The 18,086-nt window shown below is 37.9% G+C and overlaps 1 protein-coding gene across 4 annotated transcripts in view; it reads right to left on the reverse strand.

Moving 5' to 3' along the window:
• The window catches only part of PEX5L (peroxisomal biogenesis factor 5 like), a 236,741-nt gene that overhangs the window by 169,182 nt on the left and 49,473 nt on the right, over positions 1–18,086 (reverse strand). For 2 of the 4 annotated variants that reach the window (XM_059922042.1, XM_059922041.1), the window contains exon 2: positions 7,920–7,991. The exons of the other annotated variants lie outside the window; for them this stretch is intronic. In XM_059922042.1, coding sequence (XP_059778025.1) covers positions 7,920–7,991 — 72 coding nt within the window. The remainder of the gene's footprint in view (positions 1–7,919; positions 7,992–18,086) is intronic. 4 annotated transcript variants of the gene reach the window in all.

An 18,086-nucleotide genomic window follows, 5' to 3' on the forward strand; every position in this document is an offset into this window, starting at 1 on the left:
AGGTGCGTGGGTTTCAGTAGCTGTGGCTCGCGGGCTCTAGAGGGCAGGCTCAGTAGTTGTGGCACACGGGCTTAGTTGCTCCGCGGCATGTGGGATCTTCCTGGACCAGGGCTTGAACCCATGTCCCCTGCATTGGTAGGCGGATTCTTAACGACTGTGCCACCAGGGAAGCCCTGACAATTATATCTTAATGTCTATTGTTTTAATCAGATCAACAACTAGGTTAGGTTAGGTTTCAAGGGAGAGGGTGTAAAGCAGGAGAGAAACGGGGTGAGCAGAGGCCCACTCGGGCCCATGTCGGCATCCTACTCTCCTTTGATCTTAGAGTCTCATGAGTGTAACAGATCACAAACTGGAACCCCAGGGCTGTAAACAGAACCACGCTATTTTGTTTGACTACACATTGCTATAAAATTTAAAAACTGGTTTTAAACATTTAAAAAGCAGCAGATTAATTGCTTCTCTTGAAAAATTAGTATATGTGGTGATCCTGAGCCCATTTTTCAACAAGATGGCAATTAGCTGGGGCTGGTAGGTGCTGCTCCTTCTAGAGGGGCCAGCTGGTGACATTAGCCACTGCCCCCCTCACTCCCTATTTTTCTTACACACAGTCTGTTCCCCTCATTTCTGTACTTGGTTGATCCAAGGAGACATTTGTATCTATGATCTCAAAATAGACTTTATTGTTTAAATTATAACTCAGTCCTGAAGAAATCCAAGGGGATTTTATACCTACTAAATCTAAGGCTTTTACCATCAACTCCCACCACTCACCCACCCCAGTACCTGACATTTATAAAGCACTTATTTCATGCCATGCACTTTGCTAAGCCTTTATTTACAGCAACTTATTTATCCTAACAACTACTTTATGAAGTAGATAGAATTTTCTTCATTTTATAGCAGAGCAGCCTGAGGCTGGTTAATTTTCCCAAGATAATATAGCTACTACATGGCTGTAGCCAGTTTTCATTCAGATTCCTGACTGTGAAAGCCTCCCTCATAACCACTGTGTAACAACTTTGCTATATTCACAATGGCCAACACGAGCAGTGGCAGAGGAGCCAGGAGCCCCGAAAAGGCACCAGACTAGAGTAACTGACAGTATCTTACAGAAGGCACGCAAACTGCTTACTAGGAAAGCAGTGGGAATAAGCAAAGTGAAAATGTGATGCAACAACCAACTCAACATTCAGGAAGTGTGAGCTGCTGATGGAAAGAGCATGAGACAAAATAGCTGTGGTCCTGGATTCTAGACTTGGTTCTGACCAGAGGAGGCTGAGCTGGACACAAGGCTCTCCAGAGGGGCATCCCCATGTGAACCTCACAACAGACATCTGAGCATAATAACAATACCATCTGAGATGGTATTATTCCACTTTACAGATGAAGAAACAGAAACTCAGAGAACTTAAATTGCTCACTCCAAGGTCTTCTGCTTAGTAAGTTGGCATAGCCAAGACTAGAAACTAGGACAATGGCCTCCTACTTCATTCATTTCAGGTGTCTCCTGCCTGCCCCTGTGTCACTCTATAAAGAGCAACCCTCTACATTTTCTGGCCTTCTATCTTCAGATCTCAGTAATGTGTCAGAAGACTCTGAAATTAAGATATTAGGTCTGCCCTTTTTGTTTTTCCTAGAGTCAGAGGTGATGCCTAGGGGAATCAGTATACTAAATTGAAATGCATCAAGTCAAAAAACCAAAAAAACCTCTCAGCATTGTGAGTTTACAAGGAAAAATAAAGTAAGATATTTTGCATTACTGTGACTTCCACCCCGAACCCCCTTCTCAATTACCAGTAACTCAGAACTATTTTCATATTACTTGACACAAATAGGTAATATTTAGGAATAAAAGATGGGTAAAAATGCCTTTCTCCCAGTAATTTTTCTATTTAACCTTGTGCAAAACTTTCCCCTTGCCTTGTACATTTATTGATGATAAATAGCTTTGCTGACAAGATGGCATTGATTGGACTACAGTAGTGAATCTTTGTTTACTTCAGTGCTGGTTTCAGATAGATAGCAAATTTGAAAAGCTTCGGCAGATAGCAAATTTGAAAAGCTTTGGCCTCTCTCATCACACCTAAATATGGCTTATATTCATTGAACCATTTCTCATCTATCAATCTTTCCGAGGAAAATGCTAATGAGCCTATGTCTGCTGTGAGCATAATGGGGGCAACCACAACGGCATAATGTGCTTGGCCCTTCCAGAGTCTCACAGTATCCCGCTTCAGAATCTCCAGGCTGCCCAGCTTGTTTCTTTTCTGCAAGTCTAAAGGGGGTTTCTGTTCTTGGTGACCAACATGGGGTTCCAAGAAGGTACCCAGGGAGAGTGTTATACATGACGCCAAGAGACAGGGTCTCATGCTTTATAAGCCTTCTCAGAGGTAAATGGGATCTGACTTATATTTAAATTAAGTCACCATATTGATATGGCAAAAAAAAGCACTGGCCAGATGGTGCTGAGTACAACAAGGCAGTGACACATATCACCCCCATTCCTTTTACTATTTATGAGTCCAAGAATCAGGTCAGCTGCTTAGATGGTGGTATGACCACACTAACTGTTAGCAGAAGGAAGTTCAGTATCTTTTCCTGTTTATCTGTTTTTCTCATTCTTCCATTTTTCTTTCACGTTGGCCTATATTTTCCTCTTTAGGATTCATTCCCATAATGACCACTAGGATAAAATTACAATCCTACTCAAGTGCTTATGTGCTACTGAAAACACAAGGGGGTGGCGATACTTTGTCTCTTCTTTTTCTTTAGAGAAAAATCACAGAAATTCTAGTTTCCGTTGCTTTCTGCTCGGGCTTCTCCTACAAATTTAAAAGGAGACTCTCACAAGGGTTTGGGGCTAAGAAAGGTATGCGTTGTCTCTCCCCATGGTGCCTCTCACGTCTGGTCAAGGCACTCTTGGAGGAGGCTGTGTAGGTACGGGAAGGGTGAGTGGATGGCAACAACCATCTTTCAGCTCTAATTTTGCGCACATTTGTTTTGAAGGGCTTTTCTCTCCTAATAAGCTATAGGGGCCAAGAGGGAAGTAAACTGCTAAGGAGTGTTTGTGGAAAAGATTATCCCTGTGAGGGTTCAATAAATAAATACTGGCCAATTATGATACTTCCTAGTAGATGGTTATTTTATATAATTAGAGCACTGAAGCAAAACAGCTTCTTAATGCCCACCTATGGGATGACCAGTAATGGGCGACCGTAGAGAGCTATATAGGATGATAGATGGTGTACTGGATTGCACGTCAGGGGGGAAGGCTGGCTTCCAGCCCTCTCTGTGTACCTAAGCAGGGACTCGGGGGAAACTCGATTCACCTTTCTAGATCTCAATGTTCCTGTTTGCTGAATTGGGGTTGTGTGGTGGTGTTATGGACTGAATGTTTGTGTCCCCTCCAAATTCAGATGTTAAAGCCCTAACCCTTAATGTGGTTGTATTTGGAGACAGGCCTGCAAGGAGGTGATAATGGTTAAATGATGCCTTAAGAATGGGGCCCTAAAAAGACAGAGAGACACCAGAGCTCGCTCTCTCTCTCTCTCTGCCATATGAGGATGTGAGGATAAAGTGAGAAGTTGGTTATCTACAAGTCAGGAAGAGAGCCTTTGCCAGAAACCAACCATGCCAGCCCGTTTATCTTGGACTTCCTAGCCACCAGAGTTGTGAGAAAGAAATCTGTGTTGTTTAAGCCACCCAGTCTATGATATTTTGTATGGCAGGCCAAGCAGACTAATAGGTGGTGATGACTAGCTACTTAAAATGACATAATGGTTATAAATTCATCTTCTTAGAGAAACTCTAAGAGCTGGGAAGAGAAGAGTAGTATTTTACAAATAAGGAAATACCTCAAATCACAAGACTACCACAAGAACACAAGGCTACTAAGTGGAATTCAGTCAGATGCAAACCTGGGTCTTTAAGGCACCTTTAGTTGTAAATGTCCGTGATTTTCTTGTTTCCAGCATCATTACACTGGATGTCTATGAATTCTAGGTTTTAGGTTTCCAGGTAATGCCCAGTTGAAGAATGTCAAATTTATCACAAGTCATACATAGGTTTTTTCTCTTTAGAACTGCAAGAGTTGTTTCCTTTGACCCGGCCATTCTCAAAGTATGGTCTGGGACCAGCAGTGGGAACTAAGGACTTAGAAATCTGAATTCTTGGGCCCTACCTCTCGACCTGCAGAATCAGAAACTCTGGGGGTGGGTGGGGCCCAGCAATCTGTGTTCTGAGAAGCCCTCTAGAGGATTCTGAGGCTGCTAAAACTTGAGAACCATGGTTCTGATCATGTACACTTGTTCCCTTTGTCATGGGTTGACATTTGACATTTCCCCACCTTATTGCACTGAAAGATATGCAGCTGCAACTCTGAGTCCTACAATCAACTCAATCTACGACATACTGTGAAAACTATTTTGAAATGCTTGAACCTACAAGTGTATCCCCTTTATAGTGAATAATATTCTATAATTTTGTGTCAGCCTTGGTTACCTCCTTTAAGTCTGCTTGGAATTTGAAAACATTTTAGAAAAAAAGCTATCTTGGTGAACATATCACAAACCTTGAGCTAAATTGACTCTATTCTAATTAAAAATAGTAATTTAAAATAGAATTAATTTATTATTTATTCAAAGTGGCTAACGTTTTTAATCACTTTACTCAAGGTAATTGACCATCTACTCCCCCACTCCCACCCCTGATATCTCAGCAACTTCAAAGAAAATTCATTTGTAGATGAAATCTATTCCTAAACAAGATGCACTCCCTTCCAATCAGGAAAGAATATGTTAAAAAATAATAAGAATAATCCAAAATACATATTTAAAATTTCTTTTAAATATGTACTTATTCTAGAAAGCCAAATATAGAACTAATTTTATATATTTTATTATAATTATATGTATATAATAACTGTATATATGTCTATTATATATGTTATATAATTATACACATAATGAAATATCTGTATATATTTATATCAAATGTCTGGGTTTTAGAGGTATAAAGATTTTTATCTAATGCTTCCTTTGATTACTTTCCTATGCTTGAAATTTGAAAACTCTAGGGATTTTTGGAGAATATGGACTTCAATGCCAATGTGATACATTTATATTTAAATGACTATAGAAGTGTGTGGGTGTGTGATTACATATTATATGGCAGCTCCTATTACTTTAGGACATCAACACTAATCTAAGAATTCTCTGGAAAGTTTTCATGTGTATCTCAAATAAATCTTGCCACTAAAATTTCACAAAAAGAGAAGCACAATATTGCCTTTTAAGAAGAAAACCTTACACATTTCCAAAATTACTTTTTCTTATGTAGAAATAACACAGAAATCACCTTTTACCCCCTTGAATGTGGGCAGCCAGAGTGAACAAAATCCTCATACTCTGGGCTGCTTCTGCTATTAATTTGCTTACGTAAGCAAAATTGTGGGCTTTCTGTGGAAGTACAAGACTGGCAAATCACATGACTGATAAAACGGCATATAGCTTGCACAGCATTTGTAGAGCGACAGCTTCTGAATGACAGATTAAATGAGTTTAGTAGACTTCTGCCCTTCACAGCACTCCAACTATTTTATTTAAAGCTTTTTGCAATTATATGAAGATTGACTAACAAATTTCTACCATGTTTCTGAAAAGACATAGGAAGACTAAATAGAACATAAAGATTCCTTCCCCCCTGCCAAAATATATATAACAACTGTGAGATGAAGCACTATTAGAAAAAAGTGTTTTACCACATCCACACATAAACACACATACACTTTTAAAGTTGATCTCTTAAACTTAGGAAGAATTTTTTTGTAGTGTTATAAAGACTAATTAGAGTGTTTTCCCAAATATTTTACTTCGAGGTGTCAACGCTGTCATTGTTTCTACCTAGGATTTGTTCATTACAGCAACACCAAATAAACCTTCCCCAAAAGGAAGGACTACTCTTACTGCCAACAGCAAACACCAAAGCCAACTCATATTCATAATTACTCATCTTTTGAGACATGTTTTGACATGAATGACTCAGCAAAGCTGGGTCACTGCCAACTGGTGCCAACTGGTCCAACGGCACCGGAGGAAACATGATAACTACAGAGACAACAGTGACTGAGAAACTGAATCCTCCCTCATTTGATCCAGGTAAGAAAAGTGTTATTTTCTGAAGAAGCAGGAAAGTGGGTTCTCTTTTTTAAAAGATTGCTTAACAGTTAATAAAATGTGTTTAGGCACAACAATATAAATTTTGTGAAAAGTACCACGAGAATAAAAGAACAATGACTCCCTTTTCTGAATCCCCAAATTCACTTAAAACAAAAAGAAGCTTTAGGAAAAACTAAAGAAAAGAAAGAAAGAAAACAAAAGCAGCTTTGGGGGCAGAATGATAGTAAGGAAGTATAAAAAGAGTAGGAATTTAACTTCTACATGATTAAAGAAGAAATAAAAAATAAAACTTTTAATTTTAATAGAGAAATTTATAGGTATATATGTTCTCATAATATACTCAATTGTATTTTACTAGTTCATTTGCCAGGGAGGTCCAGTCCTTTCATCAGAATGCTAGTCTACAGCACAGGATCTATGGGAGACGGAGATCACACACCCCAAGTAATTAATCTGGCATAGTTAAAATGATAGCTAATAGCCCAGCAGAGCACTCAGGCTCCAGTCCCACTTATCTTATTAACCGAACTGACAATTTGGCGCTGAGGAGAAACATAGGGCCATATCCAACACTCTTCCACCCTGGTTTACTCAAAAGCAGGAGAGTGAAGATAAGGCAAGAAAAACTTGAAGGTAGTTTGAGTGAACCCTGTAGTATGGACATATTCTGCACCTCCTGGGGAGATGCTTTTTTCAGTTTTCCCCAGAAGACCACTTCAGTTACCTTAATTATTCCAGGTCTAATAAGCCAGTTGGTAAGTTAATTGTTTCTGGTTGCTATCTTCTGATGGTCATTTTTCCTTTTTTCAGAAATAGACACAAGGGCTCCTTTAATGCAATCACCATGATGCAAAACAGACTGCATGATTAGGAAACTGTCTAAATTCAACTTGGCTTTCTGTAACTTGCTGACTGCCTTCTTTCTAACTTCTTCATCTGCTCAGATTCCTTTGAATTATTTCTCTATCTCCACCTGAGCTTACATCAGAATCAGAGCCACTTACACATGAAACAGATGTGCAGTTATCTTGTCTCCCTGATAATTAACAAAGACGTTAAGGGCTAATGCCAATTCAGTGGCACGAGCTGGATACCTTCCATTACCTGTCTTTGTTTATGGTATATTAAGCAGTTTTCATTTCACCTTATGGGCCCATATGAAATATAAGCTAGATGTTTCTCAAATCACAGGCAGTATTAAAGAATATTAAACAGCTTCTTTTTTTGTTTGTTTTTAAAAAAAAAGTCTCTAAATTTACTGCAGACAATCTGAGAAAGTAAATTGGGCAATATGTTTAAACTTCTCAGTTTTTTAAAGTCTTATATCCCTGTCCTCTTAAATTATATTCATTGTTTTACACTAATAGTAGCATTTCTCATTTTCAAAATAATTTACTTTCTGGTTCTTATTTAAATATTTTTTTCCCAACAAATTGTCATTGTACTGATTTCATTTTTCAAGTGGGGCTTTTAATTTCCAAAAATTCTCTTATCTTGCTCTGCTTTATTTTTCATCATTCTTACATACAGGACATACATGTTGACATCATGCAGAAGTCAGTGCATCAGAGGCGTTAGACGGGGAGGCTTAGCTGCTTTCAAAATCTATCTTATTATGCAGGCCTCAGTTAGACGAGCTAAGCTAATATAGCTTCCAGGGCAGGGCTGAAAGCTCAAAGGGCTTCAGTTGTCAAAAATCTACAATGCAACATTAGAAAATGTATGTAAGCATTCACTTACCTGCTTTTGATCAACAATTATTTTCAGGTCTTCATCACTGCTTAGTTTTCCATATCCTTTTTCTTTACTTTTCTTGTGAAAGAATAATTTTAAATGATCATTTAGTTTCTTTCCATTAATAATGTTAATTCCCACTTAATACTTTTTAAAGATAAAAGTCTTTTCTTAGCATTGTTCACTAGTCATAATACATCATTCTTTATGCCAATCTCTCATGGACAACAGAAAATATCTTTGTTAAACTGCTGGCTCCTGCTTAGCCTCTCCCATCCAAATTATACTTTTAATCCTTCTCTGAATATTGTTATGCTTTTCTTTTTTCAATTCCATATTTTTAGAAAAGATTCTTTAATAATTCGAGATAAATAAGCAACTCCTTAAAGAGTCCCAGCACATTTTTCTTAAAGACTGAAACTGCATTTAGTGATTATATTATGCTTAAGATTTCAACTATCAAATGTTTTATTTTAATCCTTTATATATTTTTAAGACTAAGCAAGAATAACACCACTCAGATAACGAATCTTCAGATTTTCTGTGTTTGCTTATAAATCTGATGAAAACTAACATTGGAAAAGCAACTCAGAAATAATTTTAAAAAGATAAGTAAAATAATTTTCAAAATTAGGTAGTTTGAAAAGTTGGTAGGGTACAGACCGTTTAAAAAAATGTACTTTATTGGCATTTTCCCCCCATCTATCTTCCCCATAGCAAAAGTTCATAACTTTATAAGTTAGAAAAGGGCATAGATCATTACAATCATTTTACTGTTGTGTTATAGGAGAAAGAGAATATGTCTGAGTCTTTTCTTTTTCTTTCTCCCAGTGCAATGGTTAAAGGAAATACCAGCAATGACAGTTGCTTCTTCATAATTTCAGAAACATAGTACCTTCATAGAGGACCAGTAAGAAAAAGAAAAGAAAATTCACTACATAATTAGCTGTAATCCAAGGTTATTATTTTTAAAAAAAGCAATTCTTGTTCTCGGTATTAATTATATCAACTAGAATTAAGGGAATTAAAAATATCTGTTTTTTAGGTGTGCCATATTAGGCACTACTGTGCCTATTAGGATCCTCATCTCATTGGGGGAAGAATTACATCCTTCAGCGAACATGACATAAATCTTCTTTATACTGTGGGAAATGATTCTTGTCTGTTTTTTCTCCTGTAACATTTCAAAAGCAGATTTCCATATTTCCTCCCCAATAAACATACCTCCTATTTTTGTGGGGTTTTTTTCTGTAATAAAGATATTTTTCTGAATCTTCAAGTATTAGGATGCATAAATAAAATCTGAATTCTCATTCATATATTAATGAGTTTAACCACTTAGAACAGAACAGATGGCCACAGTATTTCTCTCTATTATTATTCTTGTCCTCATTTGAGGTTCCATTTCAGGATTGATGGAAAACAAAGAGAACAAGGTTGGTTTTGATCAAGATGGACTTCCTTCCTACCACTTTGCTTTAGTCCACTGGTTGCCATAAGATATTGTCCAGAGACCCTCTAATGCAAAACATTTAAAAATGCCTTTCTGAATATTGATCTGTATACGTACCAAGTAGCTCATGTGCGTGACCCGACTTCTGGACAAAAGGACATTAAGTAGAGATGGAATGTGGGTCTTTCCATCCATTTCACTGTCAGACATCCCAGAATTCTTTGCACCAGCAGCAGTGGCTTCATTGCCAGAACTTGCTGACCAGAGAACCACAGATCTTGCCCAGCAACAGTGTTTATAGTGTACCACAATAATCGAAGTATCCCCGAATCACTGTCTTGACTTTGTAAACACTGTGAAATTTTGGGTTAGCACAAAAAATTATTGAAACTAAAATTTCTTCTTTTCTAGCTTATATCCAAGTATATGTTCCCTGACTGCTGTTCTAGTTTAATGCTCAAAAAACCCCTCCATCTATTATTAATTATACACATTTTTATATTTCATCTCACGCATATGGACTACTCAGCTTCTCTGTCATAAAAGCTTTCAATTCTCCCTTTTCAATGTCCTGCCCCAGACTTTCTTGTGATTAGCAAATCACTGCTAATAGATATAACAATGTCGGCATTCACAGAACGTAATTCAAGATCGCCATTTCTGTCAATACCAGATTCAACTTTTCCAATTTAATCCCAACTCCCTATCTGGTTTATTACTAAATTTTACCAGGAAGAGGCTAGGGAAGGAGATTATATCCCCAACTACTGTAAGTAGAAGTTGGCATTTTCCAAGAGTGGGAGGAGGCATTTAGAGCTCTGGGCTCGCTCTTAAGCCCCTAGTTTCCAAACAACAGACAACTGTACACAGAGTCAGAAGCCTTCCAGTTTTACTCTAGAGTTAAGCAATATTTTCTAGCTCACCCCATAATGCAGGGGGATTAAGCCTTTTCTAAGCCATAATGGTTATTCGCTCACTTACTGCTTATTTCTAGTGCGGGTATAATCCTCTTTCAAGCACTCAGCTTCCCACTTTGACTGCTTAGATCAGCCAGCCCAGGCCGGGGTCTTCAGCTCTCCTCCCTCCTCCCAGCCGGGAATCCCTGTCTTCTATCTCTGCACTTTGTCAAGCACAAAAAGCAACTCCATAGTTTCTGCGTGGTCTTTCACATTAGCCAAAGGACTGAACTCGAAGGAGAAAGCAAGCTAACCTCCCCACTGTCCCAGCGTGAGGAGGCAGGGCTTCTGTGGGAGGAGAAGCCCGAGGGTAATCACTTCCTGTGCTCCTCCCACCTCCCCTGGCAGCCACTGGAGCTGAGGATTTCAACTGAGGCAGTACCGTTAGGCCCCTGTCCACCTCAGCCTGAGCATGCTGCCTGTTGAGAGCCGATTTTGTGCACTGCTCCCCTGTGTGCAGCTGAGGAGGGAGCGTCAGTGCAGTGGAGCTAAAACAGTGCAGCTGAGGAGGGAGCGTCAGTGCAGTGGAGCTAAAACAGTGCAGCTGAGGAGGGAGCGTCAGTGCAGTGGAGCTAAAACAGTGCAGCTGAGGAGGGAGCGTCAGTGCAGTGGAGCTAAAACATTGCAGCTGAGGAGGGAGCGTCAGTGCAGTGGAGCTAAAACAGTGCAGCTGAGGAGGGAGCGTCAGTGCAGTGGAGCTAAAACAGTGCAGCTGAGGAGGGAGCGTCAGTGCAGTGGAGCTAAAACAGTGCAGCTGAGGAGGGAGCGTCAGTGCAGTGGAGCTAAAACAGTGCAGCTGAGGAGGGAGCGTCAGTGCAGTGGAGCTAAAACATTGCAGCTGAGGAGGGAGCGTCAGTGCAGTGGAGCTAAAACATTGCAGCTGAGGAGGGAGCGTCAGTGCAGTGGAGCTAAAACAGTGAGGACCTCGAGGTGGGAGAAGTGAGGAAAGGAAGGAAATAGTCATCATTTGCTGAGACTGCCTCCCTCCCTGTGAGAAGCTTTCAGCTCAGGATAAGTGTCCAGTCTCTGAAACTCCAAACACAGTATCTCCCCTCTCCCTCACACATTATGAACCCTTTCTGAGTAACTGATAGGAGAACTATCTAGTTACTTTTTAATACTGCCAAATTTTTTAATACCACTGAATCAGAGCTGTTGTTTTCTTAGGAACATCGAGCCTAACTGGTAATCTTTCCTCTCTGTAAATGTTCCACCAGCTCTCCTTGACCCTATCTACCTCCACAAAAGTGAAACAGAAAGCTGGGTTTATTCACTTGAACTAAATAAACCATAAAACTTGGAAACTGTATAGGAAAACCATATATGGCCACAGATATAGAATGTATTATATAAGGAAATTTTGCAAGTAAGTAACAAAACAATAATAAAATTTGATGGGATAGAGACCTGACAAATGAAGTACCCAATGTTCATTTTAGAATAAGAGTTTATGAAAAAGAAAGAGTTTTAACTGAAAGCTACTAGTTGTATATGGGTTGAATTAAAAGGATTCATCATACTCACTAGGAATGGAATATATAAGGGAAGTTTTGAAAGGGAAAAGGAACACATGATTTAATTAATTGTACAAATTAGCCTCAATGACAATTTTTGCCTAACTATAGATGTCAAAATAAATATAAAGGTTTGCATACAAAATTACAAAAAATATTATTACTATTACTTATTCAATACTGCAATGTGATAAATAGTAGACCTGAATTTATTTAAGCAAATGTTAATGAAGAATAATAATATACACAAAAGAAGCAAAGACCTTCCTACTCCCTTCGTGGTTGTCAGTATTCAGTTCCTATCTTCTTATTTTTCCTACCTTCAATCCCTTCTTCACGACCACCTTCCTTCCTGCAGCCTGCAAAATTGCTCAGTTTTCCCTTTTCTAAAAGATGACTTCCTCACATCTGCTTTCCCCTAATGACATTCATTTAATCTCTCTTATCTCTTTACCATCAAGCTTGAAAGAGTGGTCCGTGCTCACTAGCCATAGTTCCTTCCTTTCTCTTCACTTCTAAACCAATCACAATCAGGTTGCAATTTACTAGAGTTGCATTCTTGACGGTCACCAATGGACTCCTAATTATCAAATTCTCTAGCAGCCCTTTTTAGAACTAATTGTATGAATTAGTCCCAAATACAACTTAGGATTGACTATAGATGTCAAAATAAATGCAAATATTACTTCTTTCAGTGGTCAGGTCTGTATCATGTATTTTCAGAAATGTCTTTGTTGTTATTTACACCGGTACAGCTGTTACATGGTGTTGCCACGAGGTGAATAGGATATCAGCAAGAGGGGGGAGGACTGGGAAAGGAGACACTGTGCTAAGAAGACACTTGCTGAGTTTGAGGTGTCTGTGGAAAGTTCATCCAAGTGGAAAGATCCAGTTGGCCGCTTGGTTATATGGATCTATATTTTTAGAAGAGAGATAGGGCAAGACATATGGATTGATGGGGATAATTAAAATTGTAGGAGTGGTCGAACTCATTAAAAAAGAAAATGTAGAGTCAGAAGAGAAGAGGACTAAGGCTGGAGTCGTGGAGAATCATTACATTTAAAGAATGGGCCAAAGAACCCAGTGAAGGAGGCAGAATAGGAGTGGCCATAGGTATAGGAGGAGAACCAGAATGCAGTCCAAGGAAAACAAGTCGTAGACGGTGTCAAATGCTGATGAAAGGTTAAATAAGGAGAACTGCACACTTTCACTGTATTTGGCATTTTGGAAGTCATCAAGGATGTTAGGAACAGAAGAATTAGTGAAGGTGGAATCAAGATTAGAGTAAATTAATGAATATATTGGTGGTAAGGGTGAGAGAGGACTTATTTTCCCTTAGAAAACTTGAATAAAAAGGGAAAGAGGGGAAATTTGTTAAGGTGGTAGATCTCATCTTAAGTGTTCTTAGGCCACAGCTTAAAAAAAAGAGAGAGAGAGAAAGAGGAGCAAGAATGCTAGTGAAAAGACAAAAAATAAAGGGTGAGAATACTGGGAAAGTTATAGTTTTCCCCCCTTTCCTTGTGTAAAGGTATTGAGTATGTTTATGGTTCAAGAAGGAGCAGTAATAAAAGTGAAAATGTAGATACCAGAGGGTGAACGGGAATAATTCATGAAGCAAGAAAGTAAGAACAAAGTGCTTTTGGAGAAAAACTGCATGTTTCTCTTTTAACATTTACAATTTTGTGGTATATATTTACATAAGAAAAATCTAGAAGGATATATACCAAATATTAAAAATCCTTTTCTCTGGGCGATGGAATTATGCATGATTTGTGTGTTCTCTTTATACTTGGCAGTTCTTTTTGGAATAAGAATGAATTTCTTTTATAATCATAATAAGAAAGAAAACAAAATATGATTGCTTGAGAGATCCATACAATTGCCATAGAAAAGACTCATTTTAAGTCTACTTTGCAGAAAAGCGACTGGGTCAGGGCTTTACCCTTCCTTTAATATGTTTCTGGAGGGATAAATACTAGTTTTTTTTTTTCTTTAAATGTAAGTTTCATGGTACAGTTATTGCTTCTGTCCCTTGTGGCCAGTGTGGTAGGATGGTGAAGTGGATGTTTTGTTTATTGTATTTAATAAGTCCCTTTCCTCTTCACTCTCCCTTATAATATTAGCTTTCAGTTTTTGATATCATTTTGGTCCCATGTCCCTTCTTTTTTTAAAAGATCTGCAGTGTCAGCACATCTACCAACACCACTGCTGTGGAAGCCAAAGAAACAATGAAAGGAGAAAACAGAAAACGAGGGAGGAGTTTCTCCCCAGAGACTTGGAATAAAAGCTTGAGAGTTTCTCCATTTAGGACATAAGCCTGGACAGACCTTTTAAATAGAAAGTAATCACCTTACCAATTAAAAGGACAATTTGCAGATCTTTTATTTTTCTTATAGATGGAGGAAATCAACCTTCTGAAGGGGAAATTCATTACAGAGAATTATTTGCAGAGGTGCTTATTACACTTGGCATTTTTCAAGAACTATTTTTTTCTTTTTTAAAGACATTCACAGTTGTGTTCTCCCCCCCACCAACTGTGATGTTATGGAAAAACAAAATAGCCACAGGGTGTAATTTTTTAGTTTCGGGCCAGGCTTGAGGAAACATAACATATGGTAATCAAATTCTGTCCTAAAGGTATATTGCTGGGTGAAAAAAGAAATGTAAGCACAACAAATATGTTGATGCATTTTAAACCACGTATTAAGTCATATGCATATGACCAGATATTTAGTAATTTTTTGATTTTAAGGCTAAGTGTAATTGGGAAAATAGATATTCCAGTTACTTACTAGTTGAACAATAAAATGGCAGTTATGTACATTATAATTTTCACTATAGCCTTGCAGACCCTCCTTAATGCTGCCTTTCCTATCTTTAGAGTGGCTCTTGGTCTATAAGAAAATAATCTGAAGAGTTTTAAAGCTTCTTAGAATATTTTCTATTTTCCAGGTTTTTCAAAGATGAGAATTCTCCGACATAAATATCCATTAAGGTTGCTCAATCTTATGTCATTGTACGATGACATTTTCTCAAGAACACAAGTTCAGTATTAGGTATGCACCTTCTTACATATCTTTTCCAATATTTTATCATAAGAAATCAAACATACAGCAAAGTTAAAAGAATTTTACAGTGAGCATCTGTAAACTTACTACCTAGATTCTACCACTAACATTTTACTATACTTGCTTTTTGCATATCTGTCCATCTATCTGCTGATTTTAAGGCTAAGTCTAATTGGGAAAGTATAGTACATATAGTATATACTATTTTTAAAGTATAGTACATATAGTACATACTATCACATTTTTACAGATTCTTTCCTCCAAGGTTTATTTAATTTAATTTAATTTTAAAACGCAAAAAGCAAAACCATTGGTTTAGTAAGCTTCCAAAATAAGAGCACTAAAAGTTTAGGATTTGTTACCCTACAGCAAATCATTACTTTCATTTGAAAAGCAAATCAGTGAACTGCATTTCTAGTGCTAGTGATAGGTCCTATCACTAAGATTAGGGAAGAGAATTTCTGATCAAAGGGCTGGGATTTTTATAGCTCTCAGTCAAAAGCAAGTGATCAAACTCAATTTTCTGAGATGAATACAGGGTGTGATAGGCAGTTCCAGTTGATATTAATCATCGTCCTTAATTTCATATTCTTTGATCATCAGTGTTTCCTGCAAATAACTTCACTTTACTCTGGGCTATGCAGTATTTACCTCTGGTACATCCAACAAAAGTAGCACGACTCAGGCAGGGCTAAGATGGCTAATGGCTACTCAGAGGGGTTACATATGCTCTAACGAATAGTACAGTACTTGGGTGGTTTATTGAGATGAAGTAGGCAGAAAACAAAAATTAAACTTGAAATTTCAGTTATGTCAGCTTCAGCAATGTTCCACATTACTTTGAGGACAATACATACACTCTTCTTAACCCTCCCTCACTTCCAAAACCAAACAAAACCACTTTCAAAGAAAAAAACAAACAAAAAATGATGTCCTACTTAACAGGAAAATTCTGAGTCCAGTTCTTTCCTCTGAAAGGTTCTTGTCTCTACAAAAATCATTTTCTCATCTCCTCTAGACTAGGCTCTTGAAGCTGTAAATGCAGTGGTATATCATGTAATGACTGATATATAAAAATTGTTTCCTGCCTGATGAAGACGACTGAAAAATGATATATATTTCAATCTACTAGCTGTCTTGGCATTATGTGGTATTGGTGCTATTTCCAAGGCAAGGTGACACTGAAAGCACTCCCATTTGGCAGTTTTACCTGTCATCACTCAAAGAGCGGGGCTGGAGTGCTTGTTGGTGTGAGACAGGTAAGGGGCCTGAGAGAACTGCCATTGTTTTGGATCCTCAAATGGTAAATAAACACTACTGTCACATAAAAAGTCTCCTTTCCCCCCCAAAAACTAATAAAAAGGCAAACTATGTATTCTATATTTTTGTAGCTTGAGAAAAATAAGGAATAATCTCTTTAAAACTCAAACTGTTACTTGATGCTCTGCTTCTGATCCTTATTGACATGATTTCTTGTTGTTATATGCGTTGGCCCTACCAGATGGGGGCTAGAAGCGTGTTGCGCCAAAATCAAAAACAGTGCTTATCACCGGCCTCTCCAGTGGCTCCTTTTCCCTCTCACTGGTGCACCTGATTGGTGCACCTGGCATCGCACACCTGCTAATGACTCCTTTATAACCACTGATCTGGACATGATGATTTCATGTCTTTGTGAGAGAAAACAGCAATCTTTTAACTTTAATAAAAAGGAAAGAAAAAACTTGCTGCCTCTATAAGCATTCTGTTTGCCAGGTATATTACGCCTCTGTGATGCACAGATGACACTGATGACAGTGCTTGAGAAAAATTTGTCTATGAAATTTTGTTTCTGACAAGAGTCAACCCAAAGTTTGTGCTTCAGCCAGAAAATCTATGCAGAAAGTTAAAGTTGTTTACCATTAAGCTACATCTATGTGACTCATTGACTTGTAACCAGCTTTTTAAAAATTATGGCTAAAATAACTTGAGGATTTTTTTTTTTCATATGGATCTACACACAGCCACAACAGCTTAGAATATATCTTTCCTCTTCCTGAGAGTGATATTCCCTGGAAGTATAGCCCAATACTCTTACCTCTGGGCTCTCCCCCGTGGCCTTGATAACCTCAGGAGTCCTAACTCAACACTACAGTTCTTGTCATTTCTCCATCAGTCTCCTGATGGCTTCTTTTGTTCATCCCTTTTCTGCAATGGCTTATAAATTCACTGATGACAACATTATAGATAAGACATGGAAATCCCCAGAAGGTAGGCAGGTCTGGGTTCCCATTCATCTTTGTCATGGATAAAGGCTTCTGGGCAATTACTTGTTCAGGGAGCTCTTCTAAGCCATAGGATGTACAGGCGCAAGAAAGATCTGGGCCATCAACAGCTCATTTATCCACTGGACATGTGACAATCAGTTAAAAGATTAAAACAGCAGAGTCCAGGGGACATGTAGCCCTTCACACACAACTTTTTGACAAAGGTCAACTAACACCTTGCTTGATATAGAAAGTATTACTGCTAATGAGGGGAAAAATAAAGTGGCATATAATGAAAGGCAAAGTTTAAATAGTTTTATTTATATAAAGTATTGTCACCAACCACCTGAGATCAAGTATCCTCTGAATCCTTGGCTCAAGTAAAAAGGAGTCTGATGGCTAGAAACTGTATATTTGAGTTACGAGGCAATTTTTTTTTTAACTTGGGAAGATGCAAGGTAGAGTGTGTGACAATGTCAGACGTTCAAATACTTTATGAGTTTGTTTAGACAAAATCGTATTAATTTAGAAAAGGGGTTGCTTCATGTTGATGCATGATCAACTTTTCAGCACTAGGCATGCTAGATTCAGTCAATACAGTTATGTGATAGTAATCACAAAAAGAGTAATAGGTAGTGGATCACTCCTGACATTCTCAGAAAATATGACATCCATTACTGGAAAAAATAAGCACAAATGCATACAAATACATATGGCATTTTTGCACTTTGCTGATTTTTACAGGAAATTCCATATGACTTAATCAGCTGATAAGAAAGAAATGGTTTTCAAAAAATAAACAACTATAAAACCTCCCTTATTTGGTGATGAGATAAGGGATAGAGGGAGCTTCTCAAATATGGTCATTTATTTTTCCTTGGCATAAGTATGGAGTATATTCATTTTATTCTCGTACTACTTTAAACATTTTATATATAT

The sequence above is a fragment of the Balaenoptera ricei genome, chromosome 4 (assembly GCF_028023285.1).
Source record: "Balaenoptera ricei isolate mBalRic1 chromosome 4, mBalRic1.hap2, whole genome shotgun sequence".
In the NCBI taxonomy this organism is placed as follows: Eukaryota; Metazoa; Chordata; class Mammalia; order Artiodactyla; family Balaenopteridae; genus Balaenoptera; species Balaenoptera ricei.